This window comes from Thermobia domestica, chromosome 11 (genome assembly GCF_964235325.1).
Source record: "Thermobia domestica chromosome 11, izTheDome1.hap1.1, whole genome shotgun sequence".
Lineage (NCBI taxonomy): Eukaryota > Metazoa > Arthropoda > Insecta > Zygentoma > Lepismatidae > Thermobia > Thermobia domestica.
In genome coordinates this window covers 37,125,285-37,148,735 of record NC_137464.1, presented here as the reverse complement: position 1 = coordinate 37,148,735, position 23,451 = coordinate 37,125,285, and the positions used below count along the sequence as shown (strand labels likewise).

Sequence of the window (23,451 nt, the reverse complement as noted above, 5' to 3'; positions counted from 1 at the left end):
GTTCTGGAAGATTTTTTGTTGCTCAAAAATCTGTCTTCATGTCGATTCTGACATATTCTGCGAATCAATTCTTCTGTAACAGTCAACATCACCTCGATAATATTTTAAGTATGAAAATAAAACTGCGATCTTGTTTTAAAATTTGGAAGACGAGAGTGTAATTCTCTCACAAAGAAAGCAATCTATTCCAGTAATGGGCTTAAAATGTGTACATATTCGTTTGGAGCACCCTGTACATTGTCAGAAAGCTCTTTTAGAAGTCGAATAATAACAGATAAAGTTAGAAAATACTTACTTCTCTAGCTTCCGCTTCCAATTTCTCATAAGTCATTTCCTCATCATCATCTGCTCCTTGGGGGGAAGTTGCACCGGAGTCTATACAACTGCTCTCAGTGCTTGGTGTTCGAGTTAATCCAGTATAGCCCGGATTTCGCATGGCTAGCTCTTCAACTTTCGTCCACGCCTCTTCTCGTTCCTTCAGTTTCTCTTTCTCCCTTCAAATGAGCGCAACGACACAAGCAAATAATAACTCGTGGACAAACCTGACTCTTCGCTAAGCTAATAGTTATGCATTTAGTTAAAATTACTTAACAAGACGAGGCTACAACCTTCGGTTCAATACGGTGAACGAATACTAAATAACGTAACACCTTCTTCAAGCCATTTGATTCACGCAATATGAAATTTTGACAACTTGATTTTTTACACCCTCACTTTTTAGTTCCTATTTGTATACATATATCACTATTTTCCTTTATCTAAACTTTGAAAGCGAATATAACCGTTCAGTCCCAATTTCGAACAGATCAATGGCTTTTTGGCTTGTGAAGCAAACTTAATAACCACGCACCCCGCATACTCGATGTAATTTCAGGTCGAGTTGCTGAAAATTAGACCTACAATTAGCGGTAGTATTGATGATTAGTTTGGAAATATCTTAATTGCTAAATGATAATGGAATATTTAATGCTTACACGAAATAGTTACAAATCTGATCTCATGCCCCCACTGGAACTGCTTATCTATAGGATAATTACCGAAGATAAAGTTTCGCAGTGTATCTCAAGTCACGCCATATTTACCAGAATCGATCAAGAGATATTTTCTTTAACAATTAGTAAACCCAGAGCACAGTATTGGTGGATAGTAAGGTTTTTACAAGGTTATCTTTAATGAGATGAAGTTATGGATTAGTTTCTAATGGGTATTTCTAATATTCTATTGTTGTACCAAGTTTATTCCATACAATGAAGCAGAATCTGCATTTTCCAGCCCTATCTTACCTAAAAGTAAATTTAAGACTTTTCACAAGCACATTTAATAACTGTAATTTATTCGTATATTTGTATTTTATAATTTTATTCATGATTTCTTCTTCAAAAATGAAAAAGCCATCACGATGTACACCGTATTCAAACTGAACACTTTATAATTTAAACCCAATTTTTGTAATGAAGAAAGTGGGATGAAAAGGGGAACCTAGAAATAACCTGCTTACACTGTGTTTGTCTAACACAAAGCCCACTTGGCGCGAGCTAGGATTTCCAGGAATCTTACACACCATAAGTGAGCGCTGTTCCACTGAGCAACTGCGATCCCGTGTATATTTTACAGTGTATATTTGTATCAGCAACATAATATATTTCTAAATTTCTTATAATACACATGAGCATTTTTTTCAGTTCTCATGAGGATTAATTGAAAGAATGGGACAGTTAAGTATTTTTTTCCATATGTATCATTCATATAATACGCAATTCTAAGATGCTAAATTCTTTAACTCATTTAATTAATTAGATTTTAGGGCTCACGCGTATTTACATAATACAATTTAAAGATTCATGCAACTTGAAGTAATCGTAATATGTCAGATATAGAATTAATTTCCCGTGCATTATATCTATGGTAAGCACGATGACAATGTTTTGAAATTCACTGGATACTCTCAGAAACCAAGTATAAAAAGCGTGATTAGATTGCTGAAAGAACGAAATCATTACATTAATGAATAAATGTTTTATTCTATGCCGAACAGTTATCATCTGAATGTACAAAATGATGTGAAATGATATGAAACGGAAAAAACTTGTAAACACCCACAGTATTGGGTTCGTCCACCACCAAGCCTACATGGCGCGACCTGAGTCGAAATAATAGCGTTAGTTCTCCTCCACAGGGTTTCCTACTGCACCTTCATAGATAACGTGATTAGAAGAAATGGTTTAAAGAGGTGTTACTTATATTTACCTGCACTCAATATCTTTAAATACCACTGACACAAAGATCACAGCCTCTCCTTGAAAGCACGAAAAACGAGTTAATTAAATTATTCTTTTGGTATTAAAAACACCTTCAGCGACTCTAAAACAATTTTATATATATATTCTAGTTTCTATACAGTATAAAATATTGATTTTCCCCTCTGCTAAGTCAATTCAGAAGTAATATTCTTAATGTTTTATCCACAATATAAACTTTTACATTTAGAAATTCTTGCTACAATCTTGAGAAAGGAAAATATAGTTCTACAAAAATTCTGATTTCTTTTTAAGGGAGGACGAAGGTATACTCGAGTTTAAACAAATCATAGTTTTCGGCAGTAACTTGTTTCCACAGCATAACTAGACAGAAATTGTTGAAGCGAGCGTTAGCGAAACTTCTAACATTCGACTCGATTGGTGTTTGTGTGTCTGTCTATCTGTTTTCCGTGGTAACTCTCGTAAAACTAACCGATTTTTAACAATAGTTGTTATGTGCATTCTTTCAACACGTGGACTGCAAGCCCTATTGTTTAAGATTGTAATCCACGAAGAATAAGGAGATCAACGGGGATAAAATAAAAACCATGTTATAAGTTTGAACATTTGCATACTAAACAATGTTGGAGAATAATCTACGCAATAATCATTCGAATTTGACAAAACGTAGTGTACAGTTATTTTTACGGGGTTCTGATTATCTTCAAAGCTTGACGTTAACTAGTGGAAGGTGAATCTCCCCCATCCCCGCCCCATTAAAATGTTCCACGAAAATGTTATTTTTAAAAAAATGTTCGATTTTGATGTAATATGTTGAATATTTTCTTTGAGCCTTTCGAAGCATCCCTCTGGGATGGCCTTAAAATCAATGGAGCAGCAAAGGTTGGATTACCCCCCCCCCCAAACCCATTCCGATTGCTCTTTATAAAAAGTTCCATTAACTTTCGCAGAAAATATTCGATTTTGTTTTAATATATATATATATATATATATATATATATATATATATATATATATATATATATATATATATATATATATATATATATATATATCACGGTCCTAAGTGCTTGGGATTAAAAACTATCAGGAATAAGCGGTGAATTTACACCCCTAAAAATATGTTCCACGATAACTATCATAAATAAATAAATTAATTAATTAAAAAAAGATGTTGAGGTTTCACAATCATCATTACTTGGATTTAAAATTAATTCACAGTGATTGACTGTAAACCCCTCTCTTCCGATTTAAGAAATATTTTCCATGATTTCCTGATTCCCATGATTTCCAGTAATAGTTATCCCACTTTGATAAATATAATGCAGATGTTTATTTAGGCTCCCAAACAATCCTTCACAACAACAAACAATCAACAACTGATGGAGCTGAAATGATTCAAATAATGAGAGGGTGAATCCCCCTTCTCACATAAAGTATTTCCGTGAGAATTTCGTAAGAATACTGCTACTTTTGTAAAGCATAATGTCTCTTCTGCTTGATATTAATGACTTACTTGTATAATTCTGGGTTGAAATTAGTAAGAGGGGAGAAAGGAGGATTGCTCGCTTCAACAAAACACAGCATTACTAGTTGAACACAAAATGAGAAACGGGCAATAACGTCAGTATTTCATGTGAGAACGTATGTATCCTTTCAACAGGAAAATTTTTAGATGTCTTGATTCAAGTGTGCCTCCAATTTTAATTCAATGTGCAACTTTACTAAAGATTTTCTTCGTGTTTCTATTACGCAACTTAAGACATAGTACGTGCATTCTACTTCTAACATTACACGTTGTTCCAATGCGTGTGCGTAGGGAATTTTCAGTTTCCGAATGTAATTAATTCCCATAGTGGTAGAGTAAATGTGAAAAACATTATTGATACGAGTTCGATACTGGATGTTGGTAATCTTATCAGATTTTTCTATAGTATTTCATGACAAATTTAATATTTTCGTTTTATCCGATGGAGGAAAAAAAACCCAGCAAGTCTGCATCTAGTTTGAAATTATATATATATATATATATATATATATATATATATATATATATATATATATATATATATATATATATATATATATATATATATATATATATATATATATATAATAAACAGACATTTGATATTGTAACATTTTACACGTAATCACGGAACACAAGGGTAAGTCATAAGTCTTGTAATACTCTAGTACATAACACCTGAATTCATTACAGCACAATGAAAGCAGGTTACCGAAGTGTAGACCCCGAGTTAGTCTGCACCCATCTTCCAGCCAATTTCTAGATACCACGTGCTTTATCCTCAGAGGCTAAGAATACATTCACTGCTGTTCCCACCTCTTGCTGGTTGGGGAAGCATTATATTTCAGGAAGTGTACCATGGACCGAAACAGGTAATGGTACAAAGGGGCAACATCTGGACTATATGCTGGGTGTGACATGATTTTTTTCCCAGCCCAGTGTGGTTTTGCAGCAAGAAGTATTTTTGGTTCACCAATGTAGGATATTTTTGAAATAGTGCAGCACACATCTACTCCCAACTGTTCGTAATAAATATCGGCATTGATGGTACGATTGTTGGGAAGGAACAAAAAGTGAATACCCCTTCGTAATTTATTAACAGACCAACATTTCTGGTCGTCACAGAATGTATTTCCAGTTGAATTTATTAGTTCTGACTGTCATTACAGTAAGTTTTCCTCAGTGGGTGTATCTGCATTTAAGTGTTTTTAGCATAAGAAGTAGATTATTCCCAATGTAAATATGAATATAATACTTTGTAACTTTTCTCATTCCTTGATATTATATGTAATTAGTTGAAGTACTCTGTTTATAGTTTCTGTACTTTCTTTTCTGTTCTTTACATTTAAATTGGGAGAAGAAAAGAAACTTTCTTTTAAAAAGGTAGTACGCTGTGATTTATGGATAACATTCAGAAACGTTGTGATTATTAACGTACACAGTTCTGAAATATAAAAATTTCAATATATATGCTTTGTAGTGAACTAACACAAATTTTAATTAATGTTTAAGGTGTTTTGTAATTTCTTCTGTTCACATGTGTATTATAGACGAAATGTGCCGTTAGATACTTACTTTCATGGATTTTCGATTCGCCCATTCATCTGATCTACACTCCTCGGGTTTCCAGGAAATGAAAACCAAGGAGTGCCCTCTCTTGAGGAGGAACTTCTCCTAACCACCCTCAAATTTCGAAAAGGTTGGACCGTAAAAGGGCTGTATCCTCCTCAGAAACTATGATTGTTTAATAATTACAAGTAAGTTTTCTACAAATTTATCACATTAGATTTAAGCTTGTATCTAGCAGTTTTCCTGTAAAAACATACAAGTTTCGTTCAAAAAGTATCCGATCTTAAATTTTTGGCGCAAACAAATGTACCTACGGAGGCGTGTTTGATGCATGTATATAAATGATCTTAATGCGCATTCTTGTTTTTCACCCTGTAGAAGCCGTTAGTCGCCACCAGACCGCCGATAACTTTTCCCGAGTTCGCGAAGGTGATGCATCACAGTGGACTCGGACATACTGAGTTGGACTGACAATCGTCGTATGCTGGTGAATGGATTTTTCTCAATGGCGTGCTGTATGATCTCAGAATATGTTACCCTGGGGCGGACGAACCTTGGATGATCTAGACATTTTTACAACCTGCGTGAAATTTCTGGAACCAACGAGGAGTTGTACTGCGACTCAATGCACCTTCCCCTTTCGCACGACAAATGTTCTGGATTGCTGCCGCAGCGTTATGGCCGAGCTAGAACTCATTAGTTCACGTATCAAATGTTACTGAGCACTCATTTGTCACTATTACTGAAAACTGACTGAAGATACTGGTGGAATGGCGCCTCCGTATTACATAGTCCGCTTGCCACACTACCTCTAGGGCTAGTTTGACCTTGTACTTACGATCGATCACGGTGTCTACACAGGCCTGTTCTTTAAGTGTGGAAATATTGCAAGACTTATGACTTTTCTTTGTATTTGCTTCGAATCTACAATTTTTAAAGTAAACACGTATGACCTTTCCCCCTGCATATAGAAGTAAAAGAAAATGCTTTATGCTCACCGCAATAATTATAAGGAATTAGGAAACGTTTTCGAGAATCATGGTCCTTATTTTTAGCTTCAATAAGCCCGAAAAAGGTTACCAAATTACAAGTAAAAAAGCGTATGGAAAGAAAACGGTTAAAAGGTATTTCGAAATGACGCACAACTTTACAGCACGAAGAAGTTTTGTGACGTTTCGAATTATTCTATCCCTTTCGCCGTTTATTTTACATATATATATCAGGCGTTCTAAAAATGGCGCCTACGGACCACAGAGCACTATTTTATAGGACAAAATAACGCGAAAATGTTATATGATGGTTTGCCCTCCGGGGCCTCCTTCAGCCGCTACGAGGAATCAAACTTTCACAATGTGGCAACGTCGCAGATTAATTTGGAACCATTAGCATCACTCTACGAATACTTCAAGCAGTTAAATCGATTGCTACACTAATAAGTGATGCTAGTATCAATCAATATCGATTTTAGCTGCCACCTGGGAAGAATCGATGTAACTATTTGATAGATTAGTAGATGTACCCTACGGTTCTTTATTTGCAACGTTGCTACATAGTGCAATTCGTGTCTCCAGACAAAGACCCGAAAGTATACAAATATATTTTTTGCTTTATTATGATTTGTAGAATACCGGTAGTGCTCTGTGGTCCGTGGGCGCCATTTTTAGAACACCCAATAATATATACAAAACCCTTTTCGGGCTTATTCAAGCTGACGAAGAGGACTGTGTTCCTCGAAAACATTCCATAGATTTTATAATTATTGAAGTGAGTGTGAAGCATTTTCTTTTGCTTATTATTGTGACTGTTCCCACTGCTTGCAATCTATACTTCTATAGACTGCTATTATTTAGATTCTGAATGAATTTTGAATTTTACTTTCTCCATTAGTATCGATGATAAGAATTTGCAACTAATAAACCTTCTTCCGAATATTAACACTTAAAAAAATAAACATTAACCAACTTCCAAAAAATGATTTTAAAAATTCCGATGTTATTAGCGCGTCCTATTACATTACAAGTGCTCTTATGTATTTGATTTTCCTTTCTAATTTTGACAATGTTTAAAGGCAAAAACTTCTAAAAGCAAGTTAAAGTGAAAACGTTACAGAACTATTTAACATTTTTAATTGGTCTTTCTTATATAGTTTATTAGAGAAAGGGTAATATGACTAATGAATTCATTTAAACTACTACTATCACCATATCCCTTACCTTCATTTATTATATGTTACATATTTACAACTGATATATTACATTTGTGCAGGATTTTAGGATTTAGATTTCTGGGCTTTCGGCATCTATGGCCATTTAGCTCGTCATGTATGAGGGATGACGTCCCTCGGCGAGCACACTATCCGGGGAAAGGGAAGGAAGAAAGGATTGAGGAAAGAAGCGGCCTGGGACCTATAAGTTAGGTACCACCCCGGCATTTGCCTGGTGTGAATGAAGAAAACCCAGGGAAACCTAATTGAGAATGGTTGGCCTGAAAAAGCTTTTTACACTTTTTCGATCGAGTGCCCCCACCGGTACATTTGTGCAGACGTGTGTCCAAATGTTAGCTATAGTCATAAGAAAGACGTATATACAACGATTATTTATAATAATATCGTAAAATATAATAGCTTCTTACATTTGATTTAAATCTTGATAAAGAATCATCCGTACTTTAACACACAAAAAGTACTTTTTGTTCATTATAAACACACTACCAGCAAATATGAATTGACCTGGTATGCTGTTTTTTTTTTTTTTTTTTTTTCCCTTTTCTAAATTGCAAAGCATAGTCTACCTTGCTATATTCTCCATGTAAATATGTTATTTCTTTAATATTCGGCTAAAAATCATCAACCATAGTCATCACGAAGACAGTATGATATTGTTGTGAAGATTTTGGGGAGGGAAGTGGTTGATGAAGTTCCTACAACTGCACTTTAAAAATGGTTGTAATGTCTGTCATCCAAATGAGCACTTTTTTATGGAACTGCCGGAAAGACATTGTTTCCAGTTATTTTGTTGTATAAACTCTAGTTATCCAAAAACATTATCTACAGTACATTTTATCTAGTTTTCCTTTGTTACGGTTTCATTTCGGATCTTTCGTTTCACTGAAAATTAATCCGAAAATTTTCCATTTCTTCTTATTTTTTTGCGCTATCTTCCTTATGCACGATTATGGTTTATTGCCCTCGAATATTTGGAATTGCTCACGTTTGGATTTAGCAGATATTTTATATATTATAGCAAGAAAATAAATCTTTTTATATAAAAAGCATATTAATTTAGCACAATTCATTAGCATTTGGCCAGAAAATTTAGTCCTTACGGTTTGTATGCTTTATTATTATTATTATTATTATTATGCATTTGAATTCTCGTGAGTCGATTTACAATCAATGTCGGCCTATAATCGAATAAATACAGTAGCTCATTTTCCACTACCGCTTTCAGGTTCCTTTGTTTCAACTACATACAGAGAATATAATGAAGGAAGACTGCTTTATTGGTTTCGCATTTTCAGTTCGTATATAGAAGACATATTAATTTCTTATCTTATAACACTTTCTTTGCCTATTCCAGATTTTACAAAACTTCCGAGATATTCACATAGCTACACAGTTGCAGTATAATCTGTGCTTTAGATACGGAATTAATAATGTCTCTTAGAAAAAATTATTTATATGTTTTAACGCCATACACCACGTATATCAAAAAACGTCTTTGTATATACTATCATGATGTGTTTTCAAACTGTAAGCTATAGACATTATCTAGAAAATTAATAAGATTTCTAGATATGCTCCTTCTTTCCTTGAAATAAATGATTCTGTGTTTCTAACTTCTTTACTATGAACATCTTAATATAGTCTTTACCAAATCACAGTTAAGTAGATGCCTAACCTAACTATAGGATATATTTTAAATTTTCGTTCTATCTGCATCAACATTCATGTATGTATCTTCTGTGTACTTTCGTTCAGCTCTTGTGCGTTTAAGTAAGTGATAATTTCATGCTTTTCTCTGTACTAAAGAATGGTATTATGGAGCCATTATCGATGACAATCATTACACTACCAAAACTGCTTTATATATCACAGAGAAGAAAGAAAAAAAATATTTTCGGTGAATAGTATAAAGTTCCTTTGATATTAAACCCTTGTATAATTTGAGTAGAACTAATGTTAGAACTTTTGAGATGAAGTATTTTATTTATCTCCCGGACACTGTTAAAAATGTTTCTTGTTATATAAGGATGTTTCTACACATAAATCCAATATTTATTGGCTTACTCCAACTGTGGATTGTGGATTTTTGAATTGTGGATTTTATAACAAGGGCCGAGGTATCATCCTGTCTGGATTCACTCGTGCGGACAGAAATACGGCAACAGTGATCCATAAGAACTGTACCACATATGAATCATTGATCGGTGTTTAGTACTAAACTAAACTAGCGCACCGAAATGCCCGAATATTGCCTCAACATGTCTTTCAAGCAATTGAAAGATATATATAAGAAAATCAAATCAGACCGAAGTTACGATTTTTGATGTTCTTTACTAAATCTTTTCTTTCTTTCTTTCTTCAAATTGTGAATTTACCGAAAACCATCAGGCACATACTAACATGTTCGACACAGTATGAGACAGTGCACTGAGTCGGTTAACTGAGTTTAGCGTCCCTTTCAGCATTGAGGCTACATGAGACGTGGACCTACAGCAGACCGAATATGAGCTCCTACTAGGGATCGAACCCGGATCTCCCGCACTGAAAAACCCGCGTATGCTCACCATATAGCCACGAGGGAGCTCTGCGGTGTGTTGAGGTTTGTTGGTATAGTAGGAGAGGATATCTAATAATTTCTTGTACAATTTTACTGTTTCTATTTTCTTCCAAACCACTTATCGGCAAAACTGACAATATCTAAACGCACGTCTATTTTGGTCCAAAGACGATGGAATAACTGTTCAGCTGAGTCAGTATGAACTGAAACCTGAAGTTTTCTCCAACCACACGGCTTTACGTTGGAAGAGGTATGGTTAACACATCGCCCTTATCTCCGTTAATTTGGCTTTCTAGACCATAGTTTGTTAGCCACTCATTCAAGTAACTTTCCAACTGCCTCAAAATGCTGGGCCAACACCGAAAAATAGGACTACGAGCTAGCCATTTTATTTCAATACTTTTCGTAAACGTAACACAATTAATTTATTTAATCTTATGACAACAGCAACGCATAAAATGATGTAAAAGAAATACAAGGAGTTCATAAGTCTGATGAAACTGATATTCGCCATATATCTTTCCCTTGCGGGGCTGTACGGGGACTTTCGATTACGTCCTGCAGATCCTCTGCTAAATCCACTCCTTGTCACCTCCCTGCGGTAGTGTCCTCTGGAACCATGAAATAGTGATGCGAAAAAGAGGCAGTACTATAGGGAAATGAACGTTAACTTGCCCCCCTTGCCACAACAGTAAAGCAAACATACAGTACAATAATTTACTCATATTGTCTTTCCTATATGTTCTTCTCATAAAATGTGCTTATATATATATATATATTTTTTTTTACAAATTTGTAGAATAATTCGCTTTCTCACAATATTAACCAACAGAACAGTTAAATAGAAGAGCACGCAGCAAAAAGTTCATGCATGAAATTATACACATAAAAAAAAATAAGGTGTCACAATGGTGCAAAGGTAACACAAGTAAGCAAGCAGGCACTCTACAGGGGGTAACAACACCCTGCATGGTTAAATATCATTCAAAGACGGAGCAAAGAGAAATGGGAAGATGTTATAAAGATACCTTCTCACCAAAAGAAAATATATAACAAACTTAATCCAGGTGTCAAATGCAATCCTCATATATACACATAAATACATACATACATACATACAATAGCAAAAACCAATATATTTACTACAACGTTAACTCGTACCTAAGAAGTTAAGATGCAATGAAATACCCGTAATATTTACCCTATTTTATCCTTAAATACTCACTTTTGCCTCTCTTGCTTGTATTGTTGCGTGCACTCATCAAATAGCTTCTGATTCATTTCCATAAACAATTTTAATGCATTGTATATCAGGCCATGAATTGTTCTGAAACAATTATTTAAAAAAAAAAAAAAAAAGGTAGTTAATATAAAAACATCAACTTATTAAACTGAATCAAGAGATATTATTTCCTACGCAGTTTAATTTCAAAGCACAGATTCAACACAATGTTTATAACAAATTTTATATAACTTCAAATGGTTCTTTTGAATGCATAGATTTACAAAACACAAATTTTCCAAACCAGTGGTTACCAATTACTTCAGATTTTTGGACCTCCATTTTATTTTTAAAACAAGGTACGGACACCAGACTTTTAAATATTGGTATCTGCAAAGTAATAGTAGTAGCAGTTAGGTAGTAAGAAAGAATCTTAACAAAAATTAAATTAGAAACCTTTATTTAGTTACACAAAGAGTACATACATACAGAGAGTTCATGGGATTTTATTTATTATAATATATATATATATATATATATATATATATATATATATCGGGTGTCCTAAAAAATGGCGATCACGGACCACAGAGCACTATTGTACAGGTCAAAATAAAGCGAACATGTTTTATGATGGAATGCCCCCCGGGGTCTCCTTCAGCCGCTATGGGGAATCAAAATTTCATTATGTGGCAAGATCGTATAGCAACTTGGAACCATTAGCATTGCACTACAAATCCATCAAACGGTTACTTCGATTGTTAAGGTAATAATTGTGCTAGTGTCAACGTCTATTGACTTTAACTGTTATCTGGCAAGAATCGATGTAATTATTTGATGGACTGGTAAATCTAATCTACCTGTATGGTTCTTTGAGACGTTGCAACATAATGCAATTCACGTCTCTAGACGAGGACCCGAAAGGTATACAAATACATACATTAGTTTATTGTGACTTGTAGAATAGTGCTCTGTGGTTCGTGGGCGCCATTTTTAGAACACTATATATATAAGTAATGCCTTGGACCTTCTAAATTTGTTCTATGGAACATCAATTAGGAAAGTGCTTTAAACAATTACAGTAAAATAATTAGAAGATAGAGTAACCATTATTCCCTAACACAATATTAGCAATAAATATAATTTGTAATTATCAATGACAATCATATACTGTTCGTTTAATAATCACCACGTGTCTCAGATTTGATCAAAAAAAAAAAAAAAAAATTACATCTCTTTCTTAAATACATGGACACTTTTATGAAGTACTGTATTTTATGTAGATACTAGGTTGTATCAACTAAAAATAAATTATACGAACCACAGTTAATTGTCTCGCTGAATTTGATTGATTATCAGATTCTGTATTTAATTTAGAGTCATGACCTACAGAAGTAACTAATGATTAGTTTATCTGAAAAAATGCACGAAACAGTTTCACATGTCTTCGGAAAACTTATTCAAAAACAACTCACCACCTTCAGTAAACTATCGTTTCTGGATTTCTGAGAAAAAAAAACAATCATATTATAAAATTCTTAAATATGAAAGCTGCTAGAAAAGTTTCTGAAAACCACTACTTACAGTGGTGCTAGGGTTCCGATGTTATAAAATTCTGAAGAATAGACCTTTCTAGGTTTAAATTATCTTAAACCTATTCGTGTTAGTTTAAGCCCATTAGTTTATTTTCCACAGCCGTTTGAAGTACCTTACAAACTGCTCTTCGGAAAGGAGTAAAAAGCTGCTTCAAGCAACAAATCGCTCACCACGCATCTTACTTTTCATTTGTGGGAACAAAATGAAGTCATTAGCTGTTAAATCAAGTGAGTACGGGCAATGAATAATTAATTTGACATTTTTATTGAAAAAAAAAAAAAAAAAAAAAAAAAAAAATCAACAGTTTGGTGTGCTGAGTGGGAACTGGCGTTGCTGTGATAAAGAATGATGTGATAATTTGAGTTTATTTTACGAAATTTATTGATGCCTTATGGGTAATAAACTGCTATCTATCACTGAGCATTTACAGCTTCGATCTTCTAAAGCTACGGTTGCCGCATGCCTGTGTAACCGAAGGAACAAGCAATCATTTGCTTGGCACGACTCCTCGAACGAGCAGCTTTTGTTGTTTCCGGCTCATTTTCAAACAGCCAAACAGTGAATTGCTGTTTAAGTTTTTGGTTTATATGAATAGATCCAAGTTTCTTCTCTGTAACGATGTAGTACACCAAATTTGACTTACCTCGGTTGAATTTTGAGTATTTCTTTAAAACAATTGACACGAACCAGTTTTTGAGTATCCGTCAAATTATGTAGGATACAACAGCTTGAAAGTTTCCATACATTGAGGTGATCATGAACAATTGTATGCATTGCTTTCATGTCAATGTGCCTGAATCTCACGGTATGTCATACGCTAATCTGTGTGTCAATCATTTCACGCACATCAACATTACTGGTGACAACAGATGTGGAGGGACGATCTCCCTTAAATTCATCGAGAAATTTGCAACCAAACTGGAATTCGAAAATCGAATTGTACACAGTCCTATTGATGGTGTTTAATCCCTAAAAGCCAAATGATGTCGCTCGATACATAGTTTCGGTGTTAAACTATATTTGAAAACAAAGAAAATCACTGCCCCAAAGTACTCGAGAAAATTCCATTTCTCACACAAAACTACTACTTCAAACTGCTGTGAAAAATAAATGAATCGGCTTACATAACAAAAATAATTTAAATATAGAAAGGTATTCCTCCGCATTTTATAATATCGGAACACTAGCGATACTGTAAATAGTAGATTACAGAAACATTTCCAGCAACCTTCGTACGGACAGGTGAAAGTAGTTTTCAAGAAAATTGGTGAAAATGGAAGCCATTCTTTTAAAAGTTTTCCGATGAAAACTAAGAGTTCTATTAATGAAATATTTAAAGAAATATGAACAAATGAGTTACAGCAGTTTTCAATAAATAACAATTTTCTGTTTTCACCTTATAGGGAGTTATGCGTAATACTGAGTATTAAAAAAAAAAAAAAAAAATGTATAAACTTCGTGGAATTTTTATAAAATCTTACATTTAAAATTTGGCCTTGATACATTGAACGTTGTCCCCCCTAGATTTCTGCCAGGGATCGGAGCGCCTAATAACACTGAAAAAGCCTACCTTGTAAGCTAAATCATGTAAAAAAGGAGATAATCAGTCTCTAATAAGATACTTCACAATAACTCAGTCATTTAGAAAATTTTTTTTTTTTTTAAATAGTGATTTACCCCTATCAAGATGCGAGTTAACACCAAAACGAAAGAAATACATTTGCGTATCTTTCAATTTTTGACAAGTGATTAAAATCCTCATCAGCTGATTTACTGCAGTATTAGACCATCTATTTATTATTATTAGTTTATTTATTTATTCATTTTAGCAACTAACTGACAATACATCACTAACTAAAAACTGTAATAGGCCTATAAGATTATCTTTTCTAACGATCCTAACACCAATCCCAGTAAATCCAGCTTGCATTCCAGACAGAAAATATTCACTTACTTGTTCCAGTGGGATTTGGAATTGCGATATAACGACGGGAACATTATTGGCAATATTGTTGACGCATTGTCACTTATAAGAGACATAATATATTCATTATTCCAATAATATAAAGCTCTTTCCGCAACCTGCAAAAGAAATAGAGTATTTGTTGCGTTCAACTTGAAATGGTAACAAAGGGCAAGCAGAAATAAACTTTACAGCAAATTCATAGTTTAAAGAAACTTATTTGTAACTAATTTCAGTTAAAATACTATGTGGCGAAAAGAAAGTCAAAATTATTATATTTCGAGCTTTTAAGTGCACTTATAAACTAACATGATATTGTCGCTCTCGATCAACTTTAGAATACTAACAACTGTTCCTTTCAAATACGAACGCTACTTTATATACAAATTTTAAAATTTTCGCGACACATTTCCATATTGTATTTTATTTGCTTTCTTGGTTTACTTTATGAGTAGAACCATTTTAACAGCTCAAAAGCATTTCAATGTTCATTAACACTTCAACGATTCACAAAAACATTAAATCCAAAAATTCAGTAAATATCCTATTAGTAACCCTTACAACAGACAATTCATATGCAGTGGCTCCAAATCAGTTTGTTATATATATATATATATATATATATATATATATATATATATATATATTTATAGAGATACATATAAAATGAAAAGCTAGCAGTGAAAATACCAGCACTTTCCGAAACTTTCTGCCATTAGGTTTCCGTTTGGGGATTAAAAGAAAGCGGAGCTTTGCAAAAGCAATGGTTTAAATCGATTTCCAAAGGTTGAAAGAAAAAAAATCACCAAGCAAAACAATACAGCATTTGTAATGTAGGGGAAAAGACAGAAGCCAGGAGGAAAGAACATTTTTTCTTCCATAACACTTACTACCCTCTTTAAAATGCTTTCCTCCGTTCTATGCATCAGCGTTGTCAGGGATAAAGAATAGCACATATCACTTTGAAAAGTTCAGTGTGATTGGTTATTTTGGCAGTTATTGGTGCACTTCCCCCAGACAATCCTGGATCCGGCCCTGTATATATATATATATATATATATATATATATATATATATATATAGGGTGTCCGAAAAAGAAAAAATGAAATGAAATGAAATCATTGGGTTTTACGTCCCACGGTTATGCCGGTTAGGCTAAAGGAGACGGTGATGATGAGTAATGAATGAAATTGTGGAATGAAGTAAGTGGGAGGAAACGGGAGAACCCCGAGAAAACCCACGCACACGGTGTTTGTCCACCACAAAGTTCACTTGGAGGGGGCTGGGATCGAACCCGGGACCCCAAGCACCAGAGGTGAACGCTCTACCACTCAGCCACCGCGGCCCCCTGTCCGAAAAAGATTGTACCCTTTATTTTTCATCTAAGTACCCAGTGTGTGGAGAAAGGTGTCAGTGAAAACGACTGCTAGATACTAATACTGATTGAAACACCCGGCATTCCCAAGATATTTTTTTCAAGACGGTGCCCACAACAACAGAAGGTATTTTGTGCTGGAAATACACGAAGACAATGTCCGTTATTATAGTTTAACGCAACTTTCAGCGATAGTTTGAGCTCGATCCACCAGACAAAAACTAAATTAAGCGTTGGTATACCCAACTCATGGAGACAGATTGCATATGTAAAGGCAGAAAATGAAATCTTTTGAGTTTTACGTCCTGCGGTTATGCCGGTTAGGCTAAAGGAGACGGTGATGATGAGTGATGAATGAAATGGTGGAATGAAGAAAGTGGGAGGAAACGGGAGAACCCCGAAAAAACCCACGCACACGGTGTTTGTCCACCACAAAGTTCACTTGGCGGGGGCTGGGATCGAACCCGGGACCCCAAGCACCAGAGGTGAACGCTCTACCACTGAGCCACCGCGGCCTTTATGTAAAAGGCAGACACCGATTGTCCTTCACATTCAGAGGGAAGTGGATAGAGTTTAGCAATTCATCCAACGCAGCCCCACGAATTCAGTTCGGAAAGTGGGCCATGAGTTAACATTGCCCCGCTCAGCAGTTTCGGATGTTCTTTGTAAGCGTTTGAAATTCAAGACTTACAAGCTGCAACTTGTGCAAGCCCTCATTGAAGATGACTAAGAACTTCAGACCGTCTTCAGTGATGAGGCAACTTTCCATATGAACAGAAAAGTCAACAGGCATAATGTTAGAATCTGGGATGCAGAACACTCTCAGCGAATCATTAAGTGTGTATGAGATTCTCCAAAGTAGAACGTCCTTGCTGCCATGTGCAGAACGAAGCTTTATGGGCCATTTGTCTTTGCAGAAATAAGTGTAACGGGACACTCGTATCTTGACATGTTCCAGAGGTGGTTGATGCCATAACTTAAAAAGGACTCCCGAGATTTCATTTTTCCAACAGGATGAGCTCCATACCACTTCCACAGTGTTGGATAGATCACACTAGTTTTGATGATAAAGCGTTGTTGAGATAGCCCCCGAGATCTCCAGACATGACACCATGCGACTTCTTTTTATGGGGCTTTGTCAAAGACCGCGTCATTGTTCCACCATTGCTTCACGATCTGACGGAGCTGCGAGAGCGGATCACAGAACCCTTTGCTGTCATTACAAGAGACATGTTGATTCGAGTATGAGAGGAAATGCACTATCGACTAGGTATCTGCCGTGTTACGAAGGACGTCCAATATTGAATCTTTGTAAGGTAGGTAGGTTTAAAAAAAAAAAAAACACCTGCTTTTGGTATATAAAAGACTCTAATATCACATTAGGGGCCACGAAATAATTTTTTGAAAAGGGTACATCGTTTCCCGAATACCCTGTATACTTATTGTGAATTTTTTATCATTACGAAATTACTGCCCCGTAATCCTGGAGAAGATATTGGACAAACGGGTTTGATCTGATACCTGAAGGATCTGAATTTTGACTTACGGATCATAACGAAAAACCTCGATTTAATTAAACTTACATACTCGTAGCGCAGCGAGATTACACTGTAGGGGAAAAGTGTATCGATTAAAAAAAAATCATACGAACTTCTGAGATATGTCATATTAGATGATTCTTAGTGATACCCCTCTTGACATAGATTTGATTTACTTCTCTCCATTCCCTCTTTTCATTCAACTTAAGTTCAATCATGAAATACGACTAAGACTTACCGATTGATTTGAATATCACCTATAAACATATCTATCGACTTTGAAGTTTTAGATACTTGTATCAAATATACAAGTGAGTAGAGTAGACCAAAGAAAATTCAGATGTACCCTCTATATCGAAAGGGAAGGGAAAAAAATAAATTCGAATGTAAGAATTATCAGATCGTCTAAATAGTATTGATCCATTCACGACATAGCGTTAGTGTCCCAAATCTTAGGGTGTATGAGTCGTAACAAGCCTATCATCATTTGACACCTGACAAAGACAAAGCACAGACCAACACTAATCGGATGCGTGTTAAATAGAAACGTTCATCGCAGAAAATGCCATTTCTATGACTTGAAAAACTTTGACAGATAATGTTTACATTCTTGTAACAATATTGCATACATCTGAATGAACAGTTTCTTCATTTATTTCATCGATCAGTGTCAATAAGGACGTTCTTCGCCAAACACTTACAAGGTTTTTTTCTCTCTCTCTCTACCATAACCCCATCCGTCTGGCGGTTTCTTATATCGCATGGAACGACGTATTTCTTTTTCATTACCAAATTAACACTGGAATATTTGACCGGTGCATCTACGAATTTCTGCCCAAGGTTTCGTTGTGCCGCTCATTCTCCAACGATGATCGCGTGCCCTTTTAACCTTTTTATTATCTGATCCCTTTTAACTGGATATTCTAGAATTCTCTGATGAACCGTAAGACTCTTGCAATCCTCTTGAACCGTAAAACCCTTCTCCACCACTCTTTACTTCATCGGATGATGGTAAATCATACTAGGAAACTTTTTTCTGTTCTGCATAAGATGATTCAAGATTCGCGAGTCATTTACAGTTATATGTAACAGACAAGACCGATCATATAACAATTAAGATGACATATAGATCAGTGTGAAGCAGAAAACAGACGAACACACATATTAAATATAGGAAAACCTACGTTACCTGAAAATGTGGACTGGAAACACATTTCGCCAATTGCCTAAACAATGGCACCATTACTTTTTGAAATTCGGCTGGTTCTATCACATCTAGAATTTCTTCTAACTCATTCAAAAACATCACCTGCAATAAAATATTAATACATCATAGTTCATGATTGTATTTACGAATTATATTAATTTTCAAGTTTGCATTCATGCTTAACTATAACAGACATCATTTTTATATAAAGGGATCAACTATGCAAACACAGAAGAGAGAAGATTTACAACACTTGTAGTCCTTACAAAATTCTTATTATGAGTATTATAAAATATACGTTCCGTAAGTCCCTGAAAAACGCTGTCATCTCTTGCATCGGCAGTAGTCCTTACAAAATTCTTATTATGAGTATTATAAAATATACGTTCCGTAAGTCCCTGAAAAACGCTGTCATCTCTTGCATCGGCAATCACTTCATCACTGTTCAATTTTGCTACGTTGTTACACCATTCGTGTCACCTCCTACATCCTTTAAATACATAAAAGCATCCACTTAACTGATTAGTTTTCATTCTCTTGTTTGTCCAGGAATACTATTAATGTCAAATACAGAATGGTCGCTTTTCTCCTTTTTTGGTTGTCCGCACCCACTCTTAAAAATATCATCATCACTCACACTATCAGTTTATTTTTTTCGTTCCATTTTTCATGACACGATTTATTTATATAATTCTCTACCCCGCCTCCCTCCTAATTTCTTTAGGCTTTATAAAGATGACTCATTCTACTGTATTTTGAAAATAATTATATGTTGTTATGAACACTGTTTGAAAAGTAAAAACAGCTTTGTATTTTACTAAAGGAATTTTGAATTTTGAGGAAAAGCAATTTTTTTTTTTCTCGTTTGGGAGGTGAAGAAAATGACAGAAGGGTAGGGAAATGTTTCTGAAGATAGGAAGAATGATGGACAAAGGAACGAACACTGGAGAGTTCGTTAGTACTTCCAAAGTTTCTTTATACAAAACTAATTTCTTGCCGGGAAGTAGGAACAACATTACCAACCACAATAAATAAGGAAATGAATTAAAATTAAAAGCTCTTTCGCTGAAAGCTTTAACACAAAGGGAGATAAAAGTATTGTGAAGGATCCACGTAGGCCCGATTTTGGAATACGTCTTGTGAGATCATTGCCAAATTACAGCTAGAGAGAAATCTATTGAAGAAGCTAAAACGAATGGGATAGGTCGGTCGGTAAGAGTACTGAAGAAAGAAGTAAAATAATAAATAGAGAAATTTATAAACGTACACTAGCCAGCCAAAACATTATGATCCGCTACATTTTGAACGAAATGGTTGGGTGACGTCGCCAGATGGTGAGAGGGATCTCAGTCGATTATTGTGGTGCTTCTACGTAGAATGGCAATATATCCGAGTTCGGTAGGGGCCAGATTATGATGGCCAGGCAGCTGAAAAAAAGCTCCTTGGAAACAATGCTACTATTCGGAAGTTCGTATGCTGCTACGGTTAGTCTCTTTCAAAAGGAAAAAAGATGGTCAAACAAGAAACCAAACGTAGAGGCGTGGGCAGCCACTCCTCATTAAAGATGTGGGACGTCGTAGACTACAGGTTGGTATAACAGGGTAGGGTGTGAACTGTGTCAAAATTAACAGCAACAGATTTTTAACAGTGGACAAAGCACAGGTGTGTCTGAGCACACAGTTTACAGTACACTATTAGACATCCCACAATTGTACAAATGGTAACAGCACGGCATCGTCGATTACGACTGGAATGTGTCCTCATTGGCCAAATATATGTCCTCATTGGACCACCAAGAAATGGCACAACCTTGTACGGTCCGATGAATTATGACACTCCCTTCATCACATTTATGGCCGAGTCGGAATCAGACGTCTTGCAGGGAAACAGTTGCTCGAGACGTGCACAGTAGGACGGCGACAGGCCGGCGATGACTCTATTGTGATTTGGAGAACATTCAGGTGGCCATTCATGAGCCTATTAATGTATGTGGAGGGCACCATGATAACTCCTAGCTAAGGGCAGGTCATTGGTGATCATGTACACTCATTCATGGCCGTGTGTCCAACTAGAAATGGGATCTTTCAGCAGGACAACTTCCTAGTCACAAGGTCAACGTTGTGCTTCAGTGGTTCGAGGAGCACAGTGATGAATTTCAACTGTCCCTTAACTCACCCAATCTCAACCAAATTGAATACATTTAGTATGTCATTGAAAGTTAGATCTGAGCTCTTCGCGGAATTTACAGGAATTAAGTTACTTGCGTGTGCAGATTTGGTACGCCATGCCTCCAGCCACCTACGAATACCTTATTGTTTCCATGCCAAATAGCGCTGCTGTTGTCCTGCGAACCAAAGATGAAGACATCAGATATTAGGTAAGTGATCATAATGTTCTTTTGCTGGTTTAGCATGGACATAATATTTAAAAATAACATAGGAAATTGAAAAGATCCAGATGGGAATACGATCCCGTACAGTGGTAAAATGTGTTGGACTGCCATCGTTTCATAAGGTGTGAAGTGTCGAGACAGGTTGTAAATTCTTACCTCGCGGCCCGGTACATGGGAACTTCACAGTTCATGATAAAAAGAGTTGTCTCCCAGCAGAAGGACTGGATGGGGAGTTAGCGATATATGTCATCTAGATCAGCTGATGTAACAGTTTCAGGGTGTATCATGTAGATTTGCAGAAAGTGTGGTTGTTCGAAGATGATCTCAACAACTAGAAAGTGAAAATCGTTGCTAATCTGGATGGGGGTGAAATGATATTTGTCCTGTATTCTAATTGCTACTTCGCCGTTGCATGATATTGCCGTTCTTTTCGTGGTGGAAAACATTGTAGTTTCGAACAAAAGAGCGAGTACCAGTAAGGTGACTTTCTTGTAGATAGAAAATTATAGGTTGAATGACATTTACAGTAAAAGGTGATTAAATTCTTTGAGGGGGAGGGATAGCCATTCATATTCCATTGTAGAAGAGCCATTATCGGTTAGAATTAAGAAAGACTGAAATTTTACTGTGTTTCTTCTTTTCTTCTTACTCTTAAAAAGAAGGAAATTATCAAGATATTCCTCCACCTGCCTTCCATCAGAAAAAATATCACTCTGTGGAACTGAGTGACGAGTGTTTCTTTTTCTTATGCGGAGGAATCGACGTGCAGGTTTCTGTTTCACATTAGAGATGGTGGGAGCAACAGTCTTTGAGATTAAACAGATTGCTCAACTGCACGGTCCGATTGTACTCTGATTTCTGTAGTAGTAGACTTAAGTCGATTCGATGTAGAAAGATGTATTCTTTAAGAATTATTCCCTTAAGGATCGTTGAGAACATCGGAAATTTCTCCACAAGCAGTAGTGATTTGGGTAGGAATGGATATTTGTGGCTGCTGCGCAGTGTTTACTGTTGGCGCAACAGATGGATCAGATGTCTGAGCGCTTACATCAACGATCTATGTTCCGTGCGAACGAGTAAATTTCACAACAAATGAAAAAGAGGAGGCAAAAATATACACCGGTCTGATGTGGTGCTTGGCCTCAAGTGAAAATCTTTTCAGTAATCATTAAGTTCATGGATTAGTTTTTTGTTCTTGAATGTCAGAGTCACTTGACTACGACTGATGTCCTCTTTACAGATGGCACCTTTAAGTGGGGCCATACACTGTGTTGGACCATATACTGCATCAAAACAATTGTTACAGATGGCCGAAGCATTGCACAACGCAGATGAGTGGTCAAGATGTTGGTATTTAAAACAGTGTAAAGGGAGAGGAATATACAGTCTGATCTTTAACCGACAATACGCTACAGTAAGACTGGCAGGTAGGCCTGGGATGCCAAATGTAATGATATAGGCATCGTCGATGTTAGCTCGCCACTCTTGTGCTTTGGATTCGCTTAATGTCCGCAACATGCTGCTTAAGCAATCATCCTTGATCTCGTCTTCCAACAAGCTTCGAAGGTCAAAACAAGTAATCACGCCTTTGCTTATATTTATCTGCTGTGTTTCAACTTGCATTGGGACAGTGACCAATGTGGTGCATTTAAGTATTAACTTTGTTTATCATTTACAGTCTGTATAAAACGAGTTCCATTTCTAAGTTTGCGAATCTACTCCAGTGGAAAAGTTCCAGTAGCAATATGTTGGAAATGTTGAAGTAGAATAAAAGCTGAAAGTTTATTCAAACTATCAGCAGTTTCTTCCTTAGTATCTTCAATAACCAAATATCGTGGGATATATTCCACAATCTATTCCTCATTAGCTTTCTCTAATTAAGTATTTGTATCACTATCTTTTAAGGGGTTTTATACTATGTCATGTGAAAGTAACCATAATCTCCACTTTCCTGTAATCGTTCTGGAGGATTAACGAGACGGTCAGGTACTACCTACCACAATCCTTATCAGGAAGCTGAGT

At 35.7% G+C, this 23,451-nt stretch overlaps 1 protein-coding gene across 6 annotated transcripts in view; it reads right to left on the bottom strand.

Annotated features, from left to right (window-relative positions):
* wrd (Protein phosphatase regulatory B subunit well-rounded) overlaps positions 1 to 23,451 on the bottom strand; it is a 276,708-nt gene that overhangs the window by 7,291 nt on the left and 245,966 nt on the right. For 4 of the 6 annotated variants that reach the window (XM_081730383.1, XM_081730380.1, XM_081730384.1 and 1 more), the window contains 4 exons: positions 19,020 to 19,139; positions 14,909 to 15,036; positions 11,362 to 11,463; positions 296 to 497 (listed from right to left, as the gene is read on the bottom strand). In XM_081730383.1, coding sequence (XP_081586509.1) covers positions 296 to 497; positions 11,362 to 11,463; positions 14,909 to 15,036; positions 19,020 to 19,139 — 552 coding nt within the window. The remainder of the gene's footprint in view (positions 1 to 295; positions 498 to 11,361; positions 11,464 to 14,908; positions 15,037 to 19,019; positions 19,140 to 23,451) is intronic. The other 2 variants (XM_081730381.1, XM_081730385.1) reach the window with 2 other exon arrangements.